Source organism: Sarcophilus harrisii, chromosome 4 (assembly GCF_902635505.1).
Source record: "Sarcophilus harrisii chromosome 4, mSarHar1.11, whole genome shotgun sequence".
Lineage (NCBI taxonomy): Eukaryota > Metazoa > Chordata > Mammalia > Dasyuromorphia > Dasyuridae > Sarcophilus > Sarcophilus harrisii.
Window position 1 is genome coordinate 120870060 of NC_045429.1, and position 26473 is coordinate 120896532.

The following is a 26473-nucleotide window of genomic DNA, read 5'->3' on the forward strand; positions in this document are numbered from 1 at the left end:
TTTCCTTCCTTTTAACTTTCTGTATTTTTAAAATGTTCTTTACATAGCAGATAATCAATGAAGTCATTCTGAGTGACGGGACTTGAGGGTCCCAATAAATCATAATCTTCAATAAGACTGATGTCTGATGCAATTCCAAGCCTACATCCTAATTCCAAATGGACAATTTCTGTAGTTGATAAAGTTTCAAATTAACTGTCATTTTTTTTTCTAAAGATAAATTACATTTCATAGCCATCACACTGCATCACTCAAACATAGCCTAAATACACAGATTGAAATAAGAATCAAGTAATTCCTATTTACATGTGACTTTTGCTAAAGACACAACATATTTAGTTTTCTCTGTCAAAGTGCCAAATTATGGTAGAAAAGGAATTTTATAAGCAAAAATTAAAATCATTCAAATATCAAGCCACTGAAAAGAAAGTTCAGGTGTATTTTAACTGGCATGTTTTAATAGAAATAGAAGTTGATCAACTGTTTCATTTATCAAAGTTTTAATGGAGAGAATATTTTAGAACAAATTATTATTAAACAAAGAACTTCAGCAGTGATCACAAGAAACCTGAAAGATATGGTTTTCCAAGTACAAGAATGCATAGTATTTTGAGGAAGATGGAATGTAAAACTCTTAGATAAAAACTTTGACCAAAACTACAGGTCAAATACAGGACAGTTACTAAACTGAGAAATTACAATGGGGAAATTACACATTTTCTTATATTATTCTTTATATTGCAATGTAACTGAGGTATGAATACTTTTGACTAGAATAAGATTGAAGTGATTGGCCTTTGGCTTTCATAACAAGACATCCATTTGAAAAGGAGAAAGATAAGAAATTATTTTATTTCTTCATTTCAATGACAGAATTTTTTGTCTTTTTTTAAAATATGTATATGAATTTAAAAATAAAAATCATGTGTATATTTTTGAACATATATAATACACATAATATATTTTATTTTGTATGTATTTATACAATGAAGATAATGCATTATTTTATTAATTTAAAAACTAAATGGAACCAGACAATAAAATGCCCAACTGGCATCCATGGGGGCTAAAGGCTTTCCTATAAGCCTCATGTATTTTTCTATTGAGTTTAATTTTCATTAAATGTAAACTACTCAGATTAATAAGTGTATGTTGAAAATGAAGACTACATTATCATGTACTTTTAATTAATTACTTTTAATTAATCTAGGATGATCGATCCAAAGCTGTAAGGGACATCATCAAACGTCTAATCAAAAGTTTCATATTTAAATAATGACTGAAGACAATCCTATAATAACTTAAAAGTTATTTATCTTGGGAAATAGGTCCCATCATTATCTTCTGGGAAATAGGTCATCAGTATTCCTAATTTACAGATGAGGAAAGTGAGACAAAGGTTAAGTAACTTGTATACAGTTGCACAACCAGCAAGTATCTGAAGCTGAGTTTGAATTCAGTTAGCCTTCCCTCAGCTTCAATACTCTCTCCACTATGCCACCTCAATGTTAGTAGCATTTACTTTACAATTGCTCTATTGTATCATTGTATTGTACTTTCTATTATAAAAGAGAAAGATCAAAACAAAAAACTGATTCATTTTCCTTTCTATAATCTTTTCATTTGAGGATTGAATTTGTACTCTGATCTTGAAATAATTCCTACAGAATTTTCAGATGGCCTTTTTCCTTTAAGATGCCTTTTTTGAGACATCTTTGTGAAAATGTTCTAAGGAAATGCTTCTGAGTAGAAAGTTTGTATTCTATTTCTTGGCCTTGTTAATTCTAGGCAGGCTCCAGAGGCTTCAGAGGCAGGCTCCAGTCTATACCGTGATATTTTGGCCACAAGGAATAAAAGATGATGATTAAGAAAGCAAGGAAGGGAAGGATCAGTATTATAAAAAAAAAAAAAAAAAAAAAAAAAAAAAACACTTTAAATGAAATTTTGCCTATGCCTAAGTTTTTAGACTTTCCTGTATCCAAATCCCTCTCTAGACAAATAATTGTGACAATGAACCTTATTAGTAAAGGTAGTTAGAAAATATATGGCAACTTCATTGGGTAATCCATTAACAATGTTCAACAGCCATCAAGACTAGCAAGTCTGTCCTTTTATTTAATCTAACTTCTCTTATTTTAAAATAGCTTCTACCCATTTCTCCTTTCTTTCTTCTCCAAAGAGTTGGAAAATTATCATTTATCAGTCTCCACTTAATGACCTTTCTGGTATTTGAATATAGCCAATCAGTGATACCTCAGTTCTATTCTGAATAATAGAATTCTGAATAATAGGTGGGGAAATGCAATTCTGTCTTAGTCTGTCAATAACATGTTGCTAGGTGAATGTCTTAATCTTTTCTTTATTTCAGCTTCTCCATGTGTGAAGCATACATATTCCATCTGTAGAAGTGCCATGATGATTGATTAATTAGCAATGACATAGTAGTGTATTAGATGATTGTTATTTGGTAGAAAGTATGAAAATGAAATATGCAGGACCCAAGAATAAAGAGGGGGTATTAGCAAAGCTTACTCCATCAAACCACTGATACATTTTCCTGACTCTTAAGAGTTTGTTGCCCCTACTAAGAAGGGAAGATATTCTATCAGAATGCAGGAACATGCATTAGATAACCACAGTTCCTATAATACTCTATATACCCTTTATTTGAAAGTTCACAAAGATACAATTCCTATACTGTTGTATTTTAATACATGAATCTGACTACTTCTGGGTTTTTCTCAACAAAATACAAGGTTTTTTGTTTTTTGTTTTCTATAAAGCTTGCAAGAAATTTAATTTACATTAAGTTGGTAAAAAATAAAATGGTGATTACAATAGCATAATTAAAGCCTGCCAAAGCATTCAATCATATTACCCTGTGCACAATTCATGTTTCTCCAAAAATTCCTGGATTAACTTTTCATAAATATTGAATTTAAGGAATCTCTGATTAGTATAGCACACCACAATAGTGAATCAGATTCTGTGATGATTGACTTTAAAAAGAGAGAGTACAAGTAGATCAGAAAGGAAGAATGTGAGGGAAAGCGAAACTTTAAATCTAGCTTTCCAACAATTTATTTCAGGACATTCTGCAAGCTAATTAGCATCTGAAATACAGTCAGTTAATCCTTCTCTGTCAAAGAAAGATGGATGGGGGAAGGAGGAACGATGGATTTTTCTGAAACTTTGCCCTTGAAATGACAAGCCCAGAGAGAGTTAAGAAAAACAAATGACAAGCCCAAAGAGAGTTAAGGAAAACTTAAGCATGTTGGCATATCCCTGCAGGGAAAACATACTAGAATTTGCTATGGTCGCCTGTTGTTCATTATAAACAAGCTTGTGAAACCCTCACTACCATCAGCTGGTCAAGTAGGAGAGTTGGTATAATTTGAAATACAGTCTGAACATTAGGATATTAGGTATACATCAGTGTGCCCAATTAAATTCTTATAGAATTAAGTTATCTGGAAAAAGTAACTCAATTTTTGCTATCAGCTGTTCCCTTTTCATTAGTCCTGCTTCCACTCTAGAAGCATCAACCCTAGTGTTCTGGCCAATATCCAACTTAGATAAATGGATTTCACTTGTCTCAATCCCCCTTGGAGTTTCAAGTGGAGAAGTGATTTTTCACTTTCACTCCCAAACATTTCAGAATGTACAATTGAGTAGACATTGCCCACAGACCACTAACTCAGAAAGTTCAGCTATCTGGGTTGTGAGTGAGTGAGATAGTCCTGAAACAGGCACAAATTCTGGAAAATATCTTTCAAGAATTAGACCACAACAGTACTTTCTGATGTAGAATGAATATTTAATTATGATCAATTCTCTCCTTTCCTAAGCTTATTTATCTGAAATGTGACTTTATCACTTCTAGCATTGCACTGAGGACAACAGAATTGTAAACTTTCTAGGAGGGCAGATCTGTTCCATTTTTTTATATCCCCAAAGCAGCTTTAAGTGCTCAAAAAATAATTAAGTGAATAAATAACTAAATGATGAAATAATATGTTAACATGTAGAAGTCATAGTACAATCTTTTCAATATACTGAATGTTTGTTGATTGTCCTTTGGGAGTTTATACTCTTCTATCTTGGAAAAATATTAAATACATAGTTTTTAAAATTGGATCAAATAATTCTTTATAACTACAAACAAAATTTGTATGCAGAGTATTAAGTGCTATCTTTTCTCATTTATAATGAAAACAGAATAAGAAAAGTAAAATTAAGAATATAGCTTACCCAAACAATCAGCAAAAAAGAGTCCTGGCACTGAGAATGCCAAAAGAAAAGGGAAGAGTGAGGTATAAAGAACTTTCTAGTCACCAAAAGCTAAAATAGATTACTGCAGGAGGCTGAGAAGTTTCTTTCCCTGGAAATCTTAAACCACAGAGAGTTTCTCATCTTCTGGTTCAGCTTAGGTGTGGTTTAGAAAACTAGCAACCCTAAATGACCTTCCAAATTTCTCTCCACTTCTATAATGCTATGCTTTTATGCCTATTTTACCCATTCAAAGAAACAATTCTATAAAGTGAATTAAAAGATTCTTGCATTAATTGTATTTTAGTCATGGTAACAATAAAGTCTCATTCATTGTGGGGAAAGTCAGTCTGAATTAATCATACTGAAAGTCTAAGTTAGAGATAGTTTTACTTCCATTTTGTTATTTTGAAAATACACACAATAGTTAGGAATAGACTTTAAAATGAAGCATAGTAGAAGTTTATGTAACTAAAATAAAGAGGTTTTAAGAGCCTTCCACATTTTGTCTTTAAGCAGATATATTTTCATGCATTAAATGAAATTCTAAAATGTGCACATATTTCCAAATGAAGACCAAATAAAGTCAAATTTTATCTATTACTCAAGAGCCATCACCTTTAGAAGGCTTTTACATGTACCATTGGTCCCAGTATCATTCTTTCTAAAGTTACGTCACATCTATATTACATATATTCTGTATCTTCTGGCATATATGCGTATATACATATACATGTTTTCTTTTCTATTAGAATATAAGCTTCTTAAGATCAGGAACTGTTATTGTTGTTTCCTCTCTTTGTATTCCCAATATCTAGTACAATGCCTGGCTTATAATAAGTATTTAACAGATATATTTATGTTTATTGGTTGAATTATTGAGAGTTAGGCTTCATAGTGGATAGAGCACAGGGCCTGGAATTAGGAAGACTAAAATTCAAATTCTGACTCAGACACTAGTTTCTTTTTCTATAAAAGGAGGATAATAAGCATCTACCTCCCAGGATTGTGGTGAGGACCAAATGAGATAATAATTATAAAGTATGTAGCATAGAGCCTGGCACATGATAAGTACTACATAAATGTTGGCTCTATTAATCTTGTACTCACGAAGTTGACTTTTATTTTAATCTAATAGGATAAAAAGAAATGATGAGCAGGATGCTCTCAGAAAAACCTGGAAACACTTCCATGAGCTCATGGAAAGTGGAATGTATTGAGTCAATATTAAACAATGAAAACTTTTGGATCCAATTATTCAATTATTTCCAGATCTATCTTGTACTATAATCATATTTTCCAATAAGCATATTTCCATGTTAAAATTTTAAAACACTTTAAACTATTGAAAAATATATATATAGCCTTTTTCCTTTGGTGAACTGCAAATTTCCCAATAGTTCACCATTTCTTACCTGTTAATAAATATTTTTTTAACAAGAGTGACTTCTGTGAGCAATTCACTAACCTTAATATATATCCATATATAGTGTGTATATGTGTGCACACACATATGCACACACATAAACATTGTCTCTCTGCTTCAATCATATTGGTCCCCTGAATATTCCTTCATTATGTTCATTTCCCTTCATCTTTACAATGTGGTATCATGAAATAGTTGATACTGGATTGTAAATAATTCCAACTTAAAGGGTGGAAGACACTTTGTCAATTATTATTGAATTACTTCAGTTGTGTCTGACCATTTTTGAGTTTTCTTGGAAAAGATCATAGTTTGTCATTTTCATCTCCAGCTCATTTTATAGATGAGGAGCTAAGAAAAACAGGTTAAGTGACTTGCCCAGGATCACACAACTAGTAAATGTCTGAGGCTTAATCTGAACTCAGGTCTTCCTCCTGAATTCCAGGCTGGGCACTCTATTCATTGCACTACCTAGGTGTCCATCTTGTCAGCAGTCCCTTCTATTCAAATCAAAGCTATGAGCCTGAGAAAAAGATTGGTCAGACTTTTGTCAAAGCAGTGGGTGGATGAAGTATATACTGTAACCACTGCAAATCTATGCAAGTATCAGAATTATCACTATGATACCATTAATCTCAATGCCATGGCAGTTTAGATAATTCATAAGCATTATAATTGTCATTTAAGGAGCATGTTGTTGATAACATTTCTCTGTTAATTTATCAGTAAAGAAAATCATTTTTCTCAGATCTTCCTCTATCCCAAAAACCCTCAAGGAAAATAACATTTAAAAAGTATGCTTCAGTCTATATTCAGACACAATCAGTTCTTCCTCTGGGTATAGGTAGCATTTTTTTTATGATAAATCCTTCAGAATTGTCTTGGATCATTACATTGCAGAAAATAGCTAAGTTATTCATAATTGATCATCTTACAATATTGCTGTTACTTTTTACTTAGTACATTCCACTTTGCATGAGCTCATGGATGTCTTTTTTTTTTTTTTTTTTGGCTGAGGCAATTGGGGTTAAGTGACTTGCCCGGGGTCACATGGCTAGGAAGTGTGAAGTGTCTGAGGCCAGATTTGAGCTCAGGTCCTCCTGACTTTAGGGCTGGTGTTCTATCCTAGCTGCCCCACATGGAAGTCTTTCCAGGTTTTTTCTGAGAGCATCCTGCTCATCATTTCTTATACCACAATAGTATTTCCTTACATTCACATACCACAGTTTGTTCAGCCCTTCCCAATTGATGGCTTCCCCTTAATTTCAAATTTCTAATCCCTTCAATAAAAAAAGGAAAGAAATCAGCTTTCTCAAATATTTAATAAAAAGAACCACAAGAAATCCATTCATGTACCTCTTAACTACTAGACATAAAGAACATTTAAAACAATTTTTTTTAAATGTTAAATATCTGCAGAAAGATTCTCCAATATCCCTTGGTAGCACAGTGTTTCCTTAGCTCTAACTCAAGTCTCTCTGGTAGATTCATAAGAGGTCACCAATCTAGAGCTAGAATAGATCTTGGAAATCTTTTAAATTTAATTCTGTTTTTTTACATGCAAGAAAACTAAAACTTGGAAAAAATGTAAATCCTGGGACAGCAAATTCAGCATTATTTTCACTATAAGATTCAAGTTTATATCAAGACCAATTTCTAGCACATTCCCTACAAAAATATTTGATATAACTGTATAAAGTTATTCACTTGCCCTTTAATTTTAACTTACTGAAAAATGTTAACTCCTATGCCCTCTCCCCATTGGTTCCATTTTCTAACCCATTAGCAATTCCCACCACTCTCCTCTGGAATTTCTCCAGTTTCTCCATATCCCCTAATAAGTAGACTGAGAGGGAAAAAAAATGTTGAACCAAATACACTAACAAAATTTTGACAATATCTTGTTAAATATAACAGAATTATCACTTTTCATTTCTTGCACATTATTGCTACAACACAGTAGCCTGTCCCCTTCCCCCCCCTTTTTTTTTGCAATAACATAGTATGATAAACTCCATATTTAACTGTTGTTTCCTTATGACTCCTAGGACTTTTTCCATTGCTTTGACTGTAACCTCCCATAAATTAGCTATATCACTGTTATCAGGATTTCAAGGAGGCTTTACGAATTCTATGGAGTTGGTTTTGTGGTCTTTATTCTTCCTAACATGTAAGATTCCTACTTCTACTTTTTTCTTCCCTTTTCTCTTGCTTCATCTAGAGTGTAAAATCTCTGGGATATAAATTCAGTCTACTACTCATTTAATTGTTATACCTAAGAATACTTTCATATATACTCATCTGAGATGCCACATCTTTCATTTGTCAAAGCAGAATTGTAGATTTTAGAGTTTCAAGAAACCTGAGAGTTCATTTATTTTAACCTCATTTTGATGAAAAGTAAACTGAAAGATAAAGAGACTTTCTTAAGATCAAGCAAATGATAGCAAAACTGAGAACAGGCCTCAAAAATGAAGGCCTCTCATCCCTTAGTTTGTTTTCAAAAATCATACTATTTTACTAAAAAGCCTCTGTGATTTTGATTCTTGTTTTTTCTTCTAAGATGTTAGTAATGTCATGAATCTGCCTATTTAATGAGTATGTTCTAAGTTCATCACTCAAATTTTTGGGGGGTTAAAATACTAAATCACATGAAATCCAGAACTAAACTTTGAGGCACACTACTACTACACTACTACTTGTAGTAGTGTCCACTTCTGACAGAAGCTTAGTAATTACTCATTATTCTAGAGGTACTTCACTTTACCAGTTGTACTTCTACTCGAAGGAATAATATTATCTTTAAGACATTTATAATAATATAAACACATATCATGATTTTGTATTTTTGGGGTTAACTTTTTAAAACTTGCCTCTTCCCTTAGTAAGATGCTAATATATATATATATATATATGTAAATATTTATAATTATACATACACATATATAGTGCATAAATTCAAGAACATTTATTAGTGAAAGCAATGAAGTAATAAAAGCTCCCTATTGCCAGCACCATTTAGAAAGAATTGTGCCATCCACATTAATAGTACCTTTGAGGGTTACACATCCCAAGCTGAAACAGAACAGTCTGTTCTCTTACCCAGACTAAACTTTTGCAGACTAATAATATATCTGTGAACTCAGTATTTGCTCTGAGGGTAGGACTAGGCAGGAGTTGGAAACATTAATTGATGAAATATTGCCATCTCAGATTATTCTCATATTATGACTTTGAAAAGAACCTCTAAGACTACAGAATAAACTTTTAAACTGGCTATTAATTTCATTTTAGAGTAAAAGTAAATACTGAATTTTTTTCCTAGGTGTCACAGAATCCTTTGCATAAATCAATCTGATATTTTATTCAGGATCCAATTGTCTCATGGGAAATCATCTTAAACTATGCCCGGGGCAACTAAAGTATCCATTTGTGCTGCTAGAACAGAGACTAATTAATATTGAAAGTAGGTAGAAAACTATTGAAGTATTATATTAAAAGTTAAAGAGGAACTTTTAGCATTTCACTTTTGTTCACTTTTTTAAACCTGAAATTGCCTACTAGTATTCTAAGAAACTAGAATTTCATTTATTTGAGATCATTTCATCAAATTTCAAATTTTTGTTGTTGTTTCTAAGGAAGCCATTAAGTATACTGACTGTTTATTAGATTTTAAAGTTAAGTTTTTCAAATATAATTTTCCTTCCAAGGGGGATGAGCAGCTGAATACATGCAGGGTCTAAATTTTTTTTTAATAGAGGATGAGGAAGATTTAGCACTACTAATTGATCCATACGGATGTCATAATGATTATGGGTCGAAGAGAAATGTGACTGGAAGAGATTATTGCTATGCAGGAGGGTGCACAAAGATACCTGAAAGCATGTTACTCCTTCAGGGATTCTACTGGAAGTCTGACCATTACATGTGAATACTTTTTTCATCACCTCCAACCATTCACTGAATAGCAATCAAGCCTGGTTCAAATTAATCCATCTCTCTGAGGATTATTCAAAATGTGACATGTTTAAAAAGGGTAAGGGTTCTAATTGTATAATATCATGATATATTTTTATTATAGTTACTATTACATATATTATAACATATCATATTAATATTATTGTATAATATGATATATATGTGTATTTATATACATATAGCTGTATAAAGATCAGTAATTAATAATAGCTACAAAAGAAACATCTTCTTTCAGTAATTTCAGAGTAAGATGAGTTAAAATATCAATAAAAAAGTTGATTTGAATATCTATTTCTCTAGTGGTATCACTTAGTGCTGACTATTTTGGACTGCATTACAGAAAAAGGGATAGGGTGAGGCAAGGGGGAATCAACACCCTCAAGTTATATTTTTCACTATGAATCATTTGGTAAGCCATAAAAATTCAAACCAAAACAAATTAATCTAATTTTAACTTCGCTATTAGTCAGATAAATGTCTGGATCTTGCACCTTCCACTATTAATGCTATGTTAAGAATTGTCTGGTGGTTGTTTAGTGTAGGGTTTTTCTAAATTATCCCAAGGAGAACTAAGATCAGCTAACTGAGCTGAACTCTTGAAGTTTCAAATGTCAAATACAGCTCTGTGAACCTCTGCTATTGTTCCTTTATCTGACTAGCCTATTCTTATGAGTTAAAAAGAAGCAGAGAGGAATAGAGATATGGATGCTGATGGCATCACTGTCTCAAGTCACATTGCTAGTCTATAAGTCTTTTAATGTGAAGAATATTAATTTTTAATAGAAATAATGAACTTAATTCTCCTTTGAAGCCCTTAATCTGGGGTCCATGACTTTAAAAAAATATTTTGAGAATTACAATTCAATATAAATTAGTTTCCTTTGCAATGCTATATATTTTATTCCATATTTAAAAACATTATTCTGAGAGTGGATTCATGAACATCCTTGGATTGCTAAAGGAGTCCAAGGCATCAAACTAGACAAAAACTTCTGTTTTAATGGGAAAAAATAAGGCTTCCTTCCTGTGTTAGAAATTCAAGCATCCCTTAATTAGTACTAAGCCCTGTGTGTTAACCCTTCAAGTTATTATCTAGTTAGAGTCAATTAATATTACTCAAAATAATGATGTAAATTATAATCTGCTTTAACCAGAAAGCAAGAAGAAAAAAACATGGTTCGACATGCTTAATTTATAACAAGAGAAGTGTGCAACATATTTGACAAACACTGATTTGTAAGCAGGGAAAAGTTATCTTTTTATGATTTCTTCATGTAAAGATGAAAGGAAGAAAGTAAATTTGAGGAGATAGGACTTCAATATATTTCAGCAAATCTAGGCTGCTATATCTATAAGTTTCAATGTTATGAGTTCTCTTCGGAGCAGATGATAGTGTCCATAGGAAAGTCAAAGTGTGGACTAGAAGAACAGGCTTCAAGAAACACAGTAAATGATCTGTTCTTCAATATGAAACCCATTAGACAGGATCTTTCTTCCCATATGTAAAATGTTGGCCTCCAAAGATCAGATCATCATTTACTGTCAATTTGGTGTAAGATGGAAAAAAATTGTTGACTCCTCTACATATGATGTGAATAAATATTTGGCAGCCAAAAAAGAAAAAGTGAGCTGTGTGCGATTTCTTTCTGAACATATTGCCAGATTAACTTGGAAAACAGTATCCTCCCTAGTCTGAATAAAAGCAATAGAAAATGGAGATTTGACCCTTTAAGAAGAAAATTCATTAGCCTAATATGACCGGAAGTAGCCACTTACCCAAATTCTAGCTGTGTTACCTTGGAGACATTCTCCTCACTGAGAAGTTCATGAGATGATTATTTTAAGATGCAATTTTTTTTCCTAATAAGGATAATTATCTCCAAATAATCAAAGTGACTAAGTGCTTATGAGCAGGACATTCACAAACATCTACAATTACAGACATAAGCTGACCTTTCCACAGTTAGCATAACATGATTTCTTGCTGCCTCAAAACTCTGGCTTTCATTAAAGGTATGAGTGAGGCAACAGCATCTTTGTTAGGATGGTTTAACAGTAATATTTTTTTTTCTTATTACAGGCAGAATGTGGCTTCATTCTTCTAATTCAGGCGAGACTTTACTGAATGTCTCTATGACTTGAAAAACTTGGAGAAGAGCTATTTCTGAAGAGTACATCTAAAATCCAGGAAACACAATACTAACATCTGATGTTTCTAATACTGGTCGCTGGTTGTTGCTGACTACAACTTAAATGAGCATTTCTGTTTCAGACACAATTATAGGTATGACATCTGAAATAGGGGGTTTCCATATATATACTTTATATATATATATATATATATATAATATACTTTATAATATACTATATATTATATAATATACTATATAATACTATACTATATACTATATAATAGTATATAATGTTATATTATATACTATATATATACTATATACTAATAGTATAATACTATATAATATATAATATACTTTTTAATATATATAATATACTTTATATACATACTATATATTATATATATATACATATATACTTTAATATATGTATATATTAAAGTAAAATAATTATCTGGGAGTTTTTTTTCTTTCCTTGTGGCATATTTTGTCAATGGGTTAGCTTAATTGTTTAATTCAAATTACTTAGTGTATGAAACAACTATTGATCTTCTTTGAGAACATTTTATATATTTTATATATAAAAATGAATTTAACTTCTAAATTAAACATATTCATGCATAATATTTTATAAACATATATATGTTTTATTTAATTATTTCAAAAGGAAAGGGGTTGGGACCATTTAAGAAAGAATTAAGTCTGAAAGAGGCCAGGCTTTAAACCACAAGAAACTAGCATAGGTAAATACAAGTCACTCAGTCCATTTGCCAATAAGCATTTATTAAGCACTAACTTACTGTGCTAAATGTTAGGAATAAAAAGAAAAGCAAAAACTTAGTCCCAAACTTCATGGAGCTCACAGTTTCATGAGGGAGACAATTCAGCAGACATCATATGACCACTTATCCTTAACGATGACTTCAAAGGGAAGAGGTGAAAAGATAAGTCCCTAAGTAACTTATTAAACCCTAATGGAATCATCATAAAGGATTTAATAATTCCCTATGGGCAGAGAATGTTTTTGGCATTTCTTTGTATGTCCAGCTCATAGTACTGTGCCTGTAACATATTAGGTATTTAATAAATGCTTATTGGCTTCATAAATATTTATTGATACCCACTATGTATAAGAAAATGCATTAAGTATGAAGTTTTTGTGTGTTATTCATGCCAGGGATATACTTGTATGGATATAGTGCTCTTTTATTATCTATTTTACAGCTCTAGACCTGCCCTCATGGAAAAAAAATTAAGGGAACAAAAAGTTAAAATCCTTTTTTTTCTGAAAAGAAATATAGAAATATCCCTAGATTTGGAGCTATTTGAACTGAATTTGATACTATCTCTCCTACTTACTACCTGAATGTCCAGATCCTCATGGATAGTATATTAACTTAGAAAGATCACATCTTTACATTATCTGTGTTCTATTGTATTTTATTTTTTCCCAATTACATTTAATCTGGCTCAATTTGTACTTGGAAGAGTTACACAAATATCCAACATTTCTTTTCTAGGAAACACTAATACTTTGAATTGCAGAGAAAGTAGAGACCTGCATTGATAGAAATTCTTTACTCATTGAAGGGTTCCCCTTAAAAATGAAACTACAGATCTACTCTCTGTCTTGTTTCTCTTAAGTAAGTAAGTAGTAATGAGTTAGTGAGAAACCACCTAATCACATTTCTTTGAATTTTGCTATAAATGATTTATCATTTTCTACATAATATACTGCTAAAAAAAAAAAGAAATTAAAATGTGCTAATATAGTCATTTTATTTGTATACAAAAGCACTTGACTTTTTTTTTTTTTTTTTTTTTTTTGCCTTTTTACTCTCCAGTAATTTAGCCTAGTTTCTGGCATATTTTAAGTGCTTAGGAAATGCTAATTAAGTTACTAAAATCTGAGTCTTATTATTCACATATATAAGAATTCTATTTAAATTGATGGTTTAAAGTGCCTACAAGTCCAGTCTCTAATGTTAACTTATTGATAACTAGTAACATTATTTGCATAATGCCTAGGAGGAAATGAATGACTTTATATATCTTAGCTTCAAAAACCAAAATCTATAAAGTTATGAAAAATATCAATGTTCATGTCTGGAAATTCAATTTTTAGAAAGAGAATGTCCTATTTTTGTTCCCTCAGTTTTCCAGACAGCTCAAAAGCAATTCAGAGCTTAAGAAAAATATGAAAATATCTAGGGGCAGCTAAGTGGTGCAGTGGAAAGAGCACTACGCCTGAAGTCAGGAAGACCTGAGTTCAAATATGAATTCAGATGTTTAACAAACCCTAGCTGTGTGACCCTGGGCAAGTCACTTGACCTCAATTGCCTCAGGGGGAAAAAAAGAATGAGAATATCTGCATTTTCCTTGAAAAATATGTTATTTTCTGTTTAAAACAATAGAATACCAGTCTCAACAAGGAATAGAAGAGAACAATGGAGTCATCCTTTTTTTAAAAAATAATACTGATGTAAAACCAAAGTTTTCATATTCCATCTCAAAGAATTTTATGATATATCACCCTTACAAAAGAATAAAATGAGGTAATTTTATTGTTTCATGAATATATAATATTCTGACTTTTCAAGGGTTATTAAAATAATAGAGATAATGTATCACTCTAATAGTTACAGTTAACCTGATCCAGCTGCAGGTAATACAAGAGAGAGTATCAGGTTACTGATTCAGCCTATATGCAAGTCATTTTTAGAAAAAGTTAAAAATAAGGATAATTATCTTAATGCAGGTTAACATATCTCTTCTACCTGCAGATATAGTACTACACAGGAGAATCATATCTCTCATCTATTTCCTAAGGCTAACAGTGAGATGGAAATAAGAATTGCAGGGAAGCAATGAAAATTACAGGAAGTCCTTTCAGATGAATTTTCATCTCATTTAAGGCTACTACTTATGCTTAGTATTAAGTGACACTTTCTCAAAGTGGACATCGCTCTTAGTTTGGAAATTGGGGTCCCCAGGCTGCTGGACACAAAAGGAATGGATAACATTCCCCATTTCTTCATAATGTAACAAGTCATATAAGTAAATATCTCAATATACTAAGTCTGTATCACATTTCTTGCAATTGAAGGTGAAATGTCAGATTCTGGTGATAATCATTGCATTATTCCTGTGTGATTTCCTTTTTATTCAATACTAATATTTGAAGGAATGATTAATCCTTTGAAACCAGGTGTCTCTTCAAATCACCTCTTTGAGAGCAAATTCTATAACTTATGATAGAAAGATAGATAGATATGGATTATATAATCATATAAGATTTATATATGTTATAGAACTTTAATTATCAAAGATAATTTTTTTTTCTTTTCACTGGCAAAAATATTACATATGGAATGGGAAATTTCTCTCAAAATTTTAACAAGAATCACATTTCTGGACCAATAATTACTTAAGCCAACAAAAATTATATACTCAACAAGACTTATTTCTTCAGAAAGCCACCTCCCCATCAGAGCATATCTATATTTTTAGGAAACATCTGCTTTGTTCAAAAGTGGAAATATTAAGTTCTCTCAACTACAATATACCCATGTGACAAAATGCAAATCAACTCCCTGCCTTTAGGAAATCAAACTAATTTATCTAATTCATATAACTAAAACATAAATTCCCTTTCTTACTTAAATGAATTCTTGAAAATTCAAATAAGCATAAAATATTTGAAAAACTGAGGCTAAGGAAGGGGAAAGAGTACAAATGGAAAAAGCTGAATTTAATGATGTTAAATAACTTCACATAATAGACAGCTCAAATGAAATCAACATTTTGTGGTATAACATTTTAGATTAGGAAGGAAAGGGATGAGAAGGGGATCAAATAAAGAAAATAAATTTAGAGACAAAAAGGGGGATGAAGATGTGAGAATCAGGAGAGGAATAGAGATGACAGAGGAAGAGAATGAATCACCAGTAAGAGAGAAAAGATTGGAAAGAGAAGGAAGGAACGAAAGAAAGAGAACAAAGATAAAAAACAAGAGAAGTGAGGAAAGAAAAGAGGCACCCATTTTATGATTAGGAAAATACCCTCTTAATTGTATATCTTTAAAAAATTCTCTAATCCTTAAACTAAAAAGCTTCATAAACAAACAAATAAAAAACTCCTCTAAAAACAAAACAAAAATACTAAAGGCAAATTCCTGAAAAAAAAACACAAGAAAAATAGAATAGTTTAGGCATAAGCCTTTTCCTTTATAGCCTTTTAAAATTCATCCATCCATATATATTTATAAAGTACTATGTGGAAAGCTATGTGTTATGTACTTGTAGTTAAAAGATAAAAATGACTGTTTCTGAACTAAAATAGGTTACATTATATCTGAGGAGGGGGATAGGAGAAGATCAATCAGTATAAATTAGAATATAAGGATGTCTGATGAAGACAAAAGAAATCTAGATAAAGTATTCTAGGAAATTGTAAAAAGGAAGAGAATATTTTTTAAAGCATTTTTTTTTTAGTCTCTGACTTCATATCTATACAATATTGGAATTATTTTTGAAAGACTAATTTGCCTGGTTGTAGAGAATCTTATTTATTTAGAGGCAAGATATTCCATTTGAAAGAATATTGTATTTGGAGTCCAAAGATTCTGATTAAAATTCTGACTTAAAATTATTTGTATGACATTGAACCAGTCTTTTAAAGTCTCTCCAAAATGAAAAGGTTAAGGCCAATGACCTCTGTCATCCTTTTTTTTCCCCATAATTATAACTTTTTATTGACAGAACCCATGCCTGGGTAATTGTTTTTTTACAACATTATCCCTTGCACTCACTTCTGTTCCGACTTTTCCCCTCCCTCACTCTACCCTCTCCCCCAGATGGCAAGCAGTCCTATACATGTTAAATATGTCATCCTTTTTCAATTGTAAATCTGGAATCCTAATCTAACTCACCATTTGATTTCAGTGATCTGCTTCTAGATGGATCATGATTCTTTTGTCTTTGCCAATCACACTCTTCGTAATCCTATCTTTTTTCTAGGGTCTACTCATATCAATCTTAATGCTCCATTTTGATCTTCTTTGTTGGATCTTCATTTGGTTTGTACCCTCTAACTGCAGGTGTTATCTGAGGTTCTGTCCTTTTCTTATTTCTTATTTCTCTATACAGTTTTCTATATGGTTTGGCAATCTCATTAAATTCTGTGAATTCAATGATCATGGTCATATCTATAAGGAAGATTCTCAGATCTATTGTGTAAAGTCCTTATCACTCTTAATTCCTAAATTTCAAATCTTCAACTGTCTATTAGACATTTTGACCTTTTTATGGAATAGATCTTAAACTCAGTATGCCTAAAACTGAATTCATCATTCCCCTCCCAAACTCTGCCCTTTTCCAAGCTTCCTCCTTACTGTTGAAAACATCTTCCTCCTCCCAAACTTCAGGTTTACAATCTATATGTCATCTGTGACTCCTCATTCTCTCTCACATCCATATTAATAACTCCTCTTAATTCCACCTTTCCATCATCTCTTGAAAATTCTGCCTCTAATAGACATTGTTTGTTGAATGACTCAATTAAATAGTTTTTCCCCAGAATGTAAAACCCATGCATTTGCTCCATGAACACAAAGCTTCTCTCCAAACCTTCCATAAATTGCACCCTGTTGGTTCCAAAAGAATTTTCCACCTCTTTTGTACCAAAGGTGTAGATGTCACAGTAATCATTTTTGGTGTATCATAGAGTACAATATTTGCTTTTAAGAAAAAAGACAGAATTCATAGTGTCTTTTCAAGTATATGTAGGTAAAAATTATGAGTTAATATTCACTGTTTCTGTTTCATTTCAAATTGTACCTTGTAATTAGACTCATTTGATATGCAGACAGTTCTAAGCCATATTTTATTTTAAAAAATTAACTTCAGCCACTTGAAATTTTAGTTAAGTTTTTTTAAGCCAGAAAATAATATTTGAGTTACCATTCTCACATTAGCAAAATAAATAATGGATTCTTTGGTTCTGTCTGTGTGTGTGCATACACATGTCTTTTCTTTAAAAAGATCCAAAGCACACTGTATTTAGAGTATGACTTTGCACTTAGATTATTTTTTTCAAATGTTTTACTCTTAAAATGGAAGCTTCAGTCAAATCTGCTAACCTCAAGTGAAATAAATCTGTGAAACATCTCCAATCTCTATGTTGTACTGATGGCCTTGTGCATGTCTGGGTTGAATTCAAGGCTCTCTTTCAGTAGAGATGCAGAACTGCTTTACTAGCCAATCAGCTTAATAATGTTCAATCCCTTTGGGAGACAGATTTGGATGAATTCCTTCCTGTCACAAATCAGCCTTGAATCCAAATGTGGTAACAAATGTACTCCAGCCAAAACCCATCTATTACACTCACCTTGGAGCTGGCGGCCCTTGTACAAATCCTTTGTTTTGGTTGGGTGAGCCCTGGCTGTGTTATCACATTTCGGCTGTTCATACCTACAAGAGGGGAGAAATGGGGGTGAGGGAGGCAAGAAAGAAAAAAAAAACAGTTTAGAGTTTGAAATATGCCTCCATCTAGGTCTCACATGATCACACTTAAAGTGTACACTTATTTGGCTCTCAGCACATGCTATGACACTTGGTTCTCATGTTACAGTGCCCATGATTTATTACCTGAATTCTTTGGAGAAAATTTAATTGTGGTAAGCCTGTTGAACCCAAAAAGTAAGAAGGCAGTACACTGTCTACTGCTCCTGACAATACTTTGAAACCCAGTGTCTCATTAAAGATTAGTTATTATATTCAGAACACCTTCCTCCCATATTACTTTAAGAGGATTTGGCATTTGGCTCTCTGTTTCTTAGATCTGATACCTCACCCTAATGGATAGAATTATAACAATAAATGACGTGGCTCCATGAGTGGAAATGTAAGAAATAAGGAATGTGATGAGGGCGGTGTTCTTCCAGTCACTCTGAATATACCATACACTAATTGTTTACATGCTGTCTCTCTCGTTTAAGTGTGAGCTTCTCTGAGAGCAGAAACTATTTATACCTTTACTCATATCTCTTTGAATTTAGCACAGTGTCTGGCATGCAGTAAGTACTTAATATTTTTTGACTGAGTGGTGGAGTGGGAAAAAAAGATATAAATTTGAATTCTCCATGTTGGTAGCATGAATTTCCAAGGCTTATACTCATCACAGAAGACATGATGAAATGGAAATAGACTCTTGGAGACCTTCCAGGTTTTTGATCATGAGGCTCTAGAAAGAATTAATATACAGTTTCTTTGGTGCTGATCATTAGTATGTAATTAGAGTAGGCAATAGAAGTACATTTTTAAAGTTTAACTTTCATCCAAATCTGCTAACCTCTAACGAAATAAATCTGTGAAACATCTCCAATCTGTATGTTTTACTGATGGACTCATGCATATCTGGGTTGGCCCTCGCATTGGCTTAATAATTAGGTCCTATTTTCTTTAGATACCATTTGTTTCCTCTGTTATTTCTAGCTCACTGGGCCATAACAATCTATAACAACTCATAGCTGGGATGTTGAAATGTGATTTCTGACTTTACCTTTCTCATTGTCCTGATTTACAATGGGTACATGTATAGTATATAAGAGATTTTACTCCACTAGGGATCATCTTAAGTTCATATTCCTCCATAATGTTCTTTTCCACTATATAATAGGAAAGGAAAATAATCTTCTTTCCTAAGGGGTTGCCTTTAAGTGTTCTTACATCCCCATGATAATTCTGGCTAATTCTATGAGGGACTCCTTCTGTGGATTGTGATGTAATAAGTGAAATTTGTTCACTGTCTCCCTTACCCTAACACCCTGAATGGCCTCTTTGATATTAGAAAACATAATAGCCATTCACATAGTCCAGCTTTGTGAGTAATAATTTATTATGCCTTTTGGAAATGTTAGTTTTGAAATTAAAGAGTTCCTGATATACTCAAGCAAACATCTAAGCTATCAAATTTTAATCAAAAGCCCATTAACTTATATCCTTTTAAAATATGGTAATGTTCAATAGTATAAGACAAAAAAACATATCCATGATGTGAAAATAGTATGTATAAATGCACTTCTTATAGGGTGCCTCCTGTTCCTATTAGAATACTAAGAGACACAGGGAACAAGGGAAAAAAGAAAGTTCACCAAGAAGCTATTTAAAAGAAGCTAATCATTAAAGGGGATACTAGGTTTCTACATCTTCTTACCCATATTTAATTCTCTGTGAGCCCTAGGCAGTCTCAAAATTGAAAAACTCAATTAGAAGCAAGAAGGAGAAGCAAGAAAGGAGGGGGACAGATTGGATATCCATATTGAACCTTGCTCCCTGTGACCAGCTGTGAGAGTCAGACTTGCTATACAACGAACAATCCAAGAAATGCGAGCTACAAAAAGACAGGAGGTTGCCATTACTATGGACAGATGACTAATTAATGAGGTGGAACGATGCCTAGAAAGCACTAATGATGGAATTCCCAACAGAGGCCAAATCACTCCAGCACTTTGAAAAAGCATCTTCTCACAAGCCCACATCAAAGAAAAGTACCGCAGTATTATATGCTATTACATAGCTTTGAAAAATTAAAGCACTGATATCAATTAGGTATGAGGATGCCACTAGGGCTCAGGGGTGTCCATTACTTTTAATATTCGCATGGCTGATAGGGAGAAAAGTTGTAATAATCTTGATCTTTGTATTGTGAATGTCTTAAATTAGACGATCTGTGGATTGGAATTTAGCCATCCATTCATAATACTTTTGGTACTTTTCCAAGTATAGTGACAGGAAAAACTTATGAGTAAACTATAACACTGATGTCCAAATATGTGATGTTGCATTTCTAAGCTGCCTATTTAATTGCCTAATTAAATCACACCTTTGGTTAAAAACATTATCAAGTAATTACTATAATCCAATGTGATACCCACCCTCACAATATAGGCCATGGTTATTTTGACTTATTGAATAGAAACTCAAAACTGAATTCTCCCCCACCCCACCTCATTTCTTGCTGTTTGTTTTAGCCTATTTGTATATGACAAAGTGAAAATTTCTGGATTGTCCAGTTGCCCATCAGATACCATGCTTTCTGCCAAGGTGCAATGTAATTTCATGCTTAGGACTCTATGCATGTATCACAAGTGAGAAAGGCACCCTATGGAATCAGAAATAGAAGCTGCTTTGATCAAGAGGTTAGAATGGTTGAGATTCTGATAGCTGATGGATGAACTCTTCCATCAGCCAAGAAAAGAGTAAAAGAGAAGTTTCTAAGTTTTACATGCTAATGTAGTACCTGGCAACCAGCCTGGTCCTTGATTAATTTGATATCCCTCTTCAACAATTTTCCCTCTATAATTAGTATGCAGAAGTGAAACTTTTTCTCTAAGTTCCACTCTCTAGTTAAAACAGAATGGTATTATACAGGAACCCTGTACCAGGCCTTTAAGAAGTTTTGGAAAACATAACTAAAAGTATTATTTCCCAATCAATCAAGAAACATTTGCTAAGCACCTACTATGTTCAAAATATTATGCTAAATGCTTTATGTGCAAAGCACATAGACACAAACAAGTGTTAAAGCCACTGCCTTGGTTTCTTGGTGATCATTTCATCTAAACATTTTGAATGGAAAAGAATGCTAGAATGTACTCACAGAAATGTTTTTTATTCTTCATTTCTCTAGCATTTGACATAAAACAAAGGAGATATTTTTCAATTCATTGGGTAGTAGAAAGAATATTCTAAAGTCAGGGAGCTGAGTTCAAATTCCAGCTATCTGACTTACTATCTGTGTTATTTTACCCAAATCACTTTATCTTCCTGACCATGCTTCTTCCTTATTAGAAGTTAAACTAGGTGATCTCTCCAAACTTCTTATCTCTAAATTAAATCATCTTAATTTTCCCATCTCTTTATATAGAAGAAAAGAGAGAACTAGCTTTCACATTTTTAAGGTCTTACTGATTTCCTTGCTTGATTTTAACTTTTTTTTAAATTTAATTTATTAAGCACTATGTCCCACTACATGGGGCATAGAATTGAACTATATATTTTTTATTCAAAGACAATTATATAATTGCCCCTATTCTCAAAGAAGTTGTTCTCTAGGGGAAAAAGACATACCCACAGATGAATAAATATAAAATAGGTGTAAAATTATATAAATTATTTTCCACATAAAGAGAATAAAAACAACTGGCTATAGGGAGAATCAGTAGGAAAGACAGAAATGTTCAGTCCATAACCAAAAGGCAAACCAAAAAAATAAGATATATTCATAATGTAGTTTTGTTTCCCCTGAGACTTCAAGAATGCTCATTTTGAAACTTGGAGAATACAGAATCAGAGAAGGACCTGGGAAACAGAAGGCAGACATAAGACAAAGCCAAAAAAGAATTCACATTTGATTAACCTATCCTAAAGCTGGTCAGTTGCCATTCCTGATTGAAGGAAACAATTAAAGTGAAAAAGATCCTAAATATGGATAACAGAAGAGAACAAGAAAGATAGACTCAATGCCATATAGTAAAGATATGGGCAGCAGTTAAATCAAATGAATCTGATTCTAAGACAAAAAAAAAAAAAAAAAAAAGAAAGAATAAGGAAGAACAGCTTAAATCTAGCCACTCATGGAGTAACTATTTGGCAAATCAAATGTCCTTGTTCTCAGTTGACAAAGGGAGAATTGAGAGATGTTCCCTGAGTTATTTGTAGTACTGTAAGGAGGTCTTTGGTACTTTTCCATTTCTGAAAACTGGACACAGTATAGACAGAAGGAAAAATAATATTTAGGATAAAAGAAAAAGGTTGATGCTACAAAATCATTATGTTTACAGGTTCTTTAGGGATAAGATTACAAATGTTGATCTCATGATTTCAGAACTAGTCTCATGACTAAGGATTAGACAACTCATGGATTTCCATTGGCTGAAGCCGATGATCTGTCAATAATATTTTATTTCTGCTGTAGCATATGTGTTTGCATCCTGATCCTGCAGCTGGTACGGTCTCAAATATATTAAACCATTACCTCCTACTCAAATATACAGGAAACAAATTATATTTAAAAACACAGAAATATTGCTTCCTAGAGATGAAGGGTTTCTTAGAAAACTATTAACTATTCCCCATATACATTATTGCACAGGGATAAAAACAACAACAAAAATAAAACTAAAAAAGATCTCATACCAAAACCTTGAAAGAACTGATGGTTGAACTGAAATGGTTTACAGCTAGTTCCTATGATGCCCTTACAGAAACAAAATAGCTTCTTTTGGAATCTGATATTAGTGTAGTCTGCATCTATTCTACACACTTCAGGGTTCTCTGTCATCTGTCCAGTTTGGCCAAGATGAGTAAACTATATACTTCTATTAATAATATATTTATAAGAATATTTTATTCCTTTATCATTTCCAAGGCAGTGATTCCATGGAGACTGCTAAAATGGGCTGAAGAAGTAGTCAAGGCTGCAGACAATTTGGGGTTGAGCCTTATAAAACATTATCAGCTGGCTATCTGTACTGCTGACATAGGAATCTGGGCTGATTTGCTTCCAGCTTCAACCTCCTAAGTATCATATTTAAATATTTTGAGGATCTGGAATTTTTCATCAATATGGCTGTGTCTTTCTGCCACAACCATTCCCATTGCAACTGTGGTCTCTTCCACATATTAGTAGTTAAGTTTATAAAGTGCTCAAGCCAAAAAATGCTAGTCCATTATCCACTGAATCTGATCCTCGGATGAAAGCAATATGACCTATTAATGAGAGTTATTAGTTGATTAGAGATAGAGTTTCTATTCTAGTAGAGTAGCCTTTGAGTCCTTAGCGTCACTTCCAAACTACAGTGAGGCATTTAGACAAGATCTTAATTGGGTCAACATACTATTGTTGTTGTTTGTCCTTCATTCTTGAAACCATGATATCAGGGATGTGATGCCATGACATGCAAGTGAGGATGGGCTGTGCAATGTCACTAGCCTCACTTTCTCCTGGAGAGCCATCTGGTCCAGTGGCAAGATGTAATTCAGAACTACTGGAAATGGTTCTGGATGCAGTGGGAGTTAAGGTCTTTAACAGGTCTCAGTTTGACTGAGGCAACACCCATTTTGTGATTAAGGTAAGAACTGAAGCAAAGAATGGCCTATTTTACCTAGTTAAAAAAAATCAATCTACAAGGAGAAGATCTTCAGAATTTCTAGAAGGTAACATATATAAATCAATGGAAAGATATAATGGAAATGCCATAAAGCTTTTGTTTAAGACAATAGACATACAGATGCATTTATAATTCTAGATAAATGTATAAACTAGCTTCATCTATGAGAGATTAAGAAGAATGAAGCATTCATACAGCACCTATGTATAAAAATCATTTTTATTGACCTTTGAATTTGAATAACATCATAGATGGTTTGCGCATCAGATTCACAATGACATAAAGTTGAAGGGATCATTAACACACTGGCTGACAGAACTAAGACTTAGAAGGATTTTGTAAAACAAGTACACTGAGCCAAAACTATCAACTTGAAATTTAGGAGGGATAAATGTAAATCCTTACATTTTAGTGGTTTTCATGCTCAGTTTGAGTCAACAGTGAATCTTGAGAAAACAGTTAAGAATGCTAATGCTAAACTAAACTGTATTATAAGAACCGGGATTGTTTAACCTATAAAAGGCAAGAACCAGAAGAGATATGATAGGTATCTTTAAGTACCGGGAGCATTGTCCTTTGTAAGGTGTATTAGAATTGTTTTGCTTGGTCCCATAAAAGACATTTAGTAGCAATAGATGGAAATTGGGAAGAAGCAGATTTTGGCTTGCTTTATGACCCCTCTCCCGAATTTCCCTGTTTTTGTAGAGGGAATAGTCATTCTTTTAGTCACTCAAGTTAACAACTTCTCATTCATCCTCACTTCCTCACTCTCCTTTTCTTCACATATTTAGTTTATTGCTGAGCCACACTACTCCTACAATACCCCTCACATAAGGCCCTTCATTTCCATTCATCCAGTTCAGTCCCTCATCATCTCTTTCCTGGGTTATTCCAGCAATTTTCCTATTGATATCCCTATCTTAAGTTTTCTCTCCCTCAAATCTCTCCTCCCACAGCTGCCCAAATCGTAGCTCCATTTATCCTCTTAGAAAGTTACCTGGATACCAAGAGATTAAGTGCTTTACCCAGGATTACAGTCAGTGTGTGCTTTACATCTATGAGAGATTAAGAAGAATGGTGCATTCATAAAGCACCTATTTGTACAGGTTACTTCACTTAATCTTGCTTATCAGATTTGCCTTATCAGATTCATCACTTTGTTACAAAGTGTAACAAAATTACACTTTGACCTGCAACTAAAATGCACATTCTTCTAACTCCAAGGCCAGCTCTATATGTCATGCAATATAAAAGTTATATTATATCAGCTATTGTAATATAATAATAATGTATAATAATAGTGATGCCTTTATTTTGTAACTGCTTGAAAAAAATTTAATATCACAATCCTTTACCTTGTAGAAGTGCCAGGAATGGGGCGTCCTGTGTCTACTAGGACACACCAACAATATCCTGTGGAGGGATGACACTGCACAGGTTTGTAGAGACCACCATGAGCACACTCAGGAATAACCACATTGTCATTTTTAGGCTGTTTGGCTTCTTCTAATGCAGATTGATGTTCTTGATCACATGATGATGCTGAAGTAAACAAGAAAATGAACAGACTTAACTTCACAGACATGTAAACAGTAGGTACATAGCACACAGTAAGGAAGATAGAGGAAAGTAAGACGAAAAATGAAGTGACTTCAAGTAGAGAAAAGAGATCCTTAGACATATGGTCCATAAGCAAAAATATGATCACCATTTATTTGTTTAATTAACATAAGTATCTTCTTTGTGAATGGTAACATGCTAAGTAAGCATTGGCATTTCAATGCCCATAAGCCAAATCTAATCCATGTCAATAGTGTATATATAATGAAGTCCTTGCTACGGTTTGTAACTTGACCATCAAATGTACTAGATTGGTTCATCTACTTTGTATGCAGAGCAAAGATCTAGTCAACATAAAAGCCAGATCTAGAATGCTATTTCATTCTGGCAGTTCCCACACTGGCATATACAACTTACAATATCAAAAGCTCTGTTGCTGAACTTTGAATAATACTCTATTTGCTTATCATAGGCCATTCCAAGAACTGACTATGGTAGCATGATGTAGTAGAAAGCATGATTTACAAGAAGAAAACACACTTGGATTGTGATCTCTTCTCTGTGGTTAATTAACTCAATGACCTTGGTCATGTCACCAAACCTTTCTAGATTTCAATTTCCTTACTAACAAATTAAAGTGTTATACTAGATAATATCAGAGAAGTCTTTCATGTAAAAGCCCATTTATGACCATAATTATAAGAGAAAGTCTTCCATTACTAAAAATTGACAACTAGCCATAATTCTAAGACTACATAAATTGCAACACATATTTATGGTGTAGAATTTTTTTAATTACAAAATTCATTGAATATAAAAGGAAAAGAATAACAAACAGGAAAAAAATCCAACAAATAAATTTCAATTTACAATATTTTAGACAATATTTTCTGTGGAAATTTAAACTAAAAAGAAACCATTATTCATATCATATTA

The 26473-nt window shown here is 32.7% G+C and overlaps 1 protein-coding gene across 5 annotated transcripts in view; it reads right to left on the bottom strand.

Moving 5' to 3' along the window:
• The window catches only part of SMOC2 (SPARC related modular calcium binding 2), a 257220-nt gene that overhangs the window by 52981 nt on the left and 177766 nt on the right, over nucleotides 1-26473 (bottom strand). For all 5 annotated transcript variants that reach the window (XM_031937465.1, XM_023503329.2, XM_031937463.1 and 2 more), the window contains 2 exons: nucleotides 25333-25519; nucleotides 18193-18275 (listed from right to left, as the gene is read on the bottom strand). In XM_031937465.1, coding sequence (XP_031793325.1) covers nucleotides 18193-18275; nucleotides 25333-25519 — 270 coding nt within the window. The remainder of the gene's footprint in view (nucleotides 1-18192; nucleotides 18276-25332; nucleotides 25520-26473) is intronic.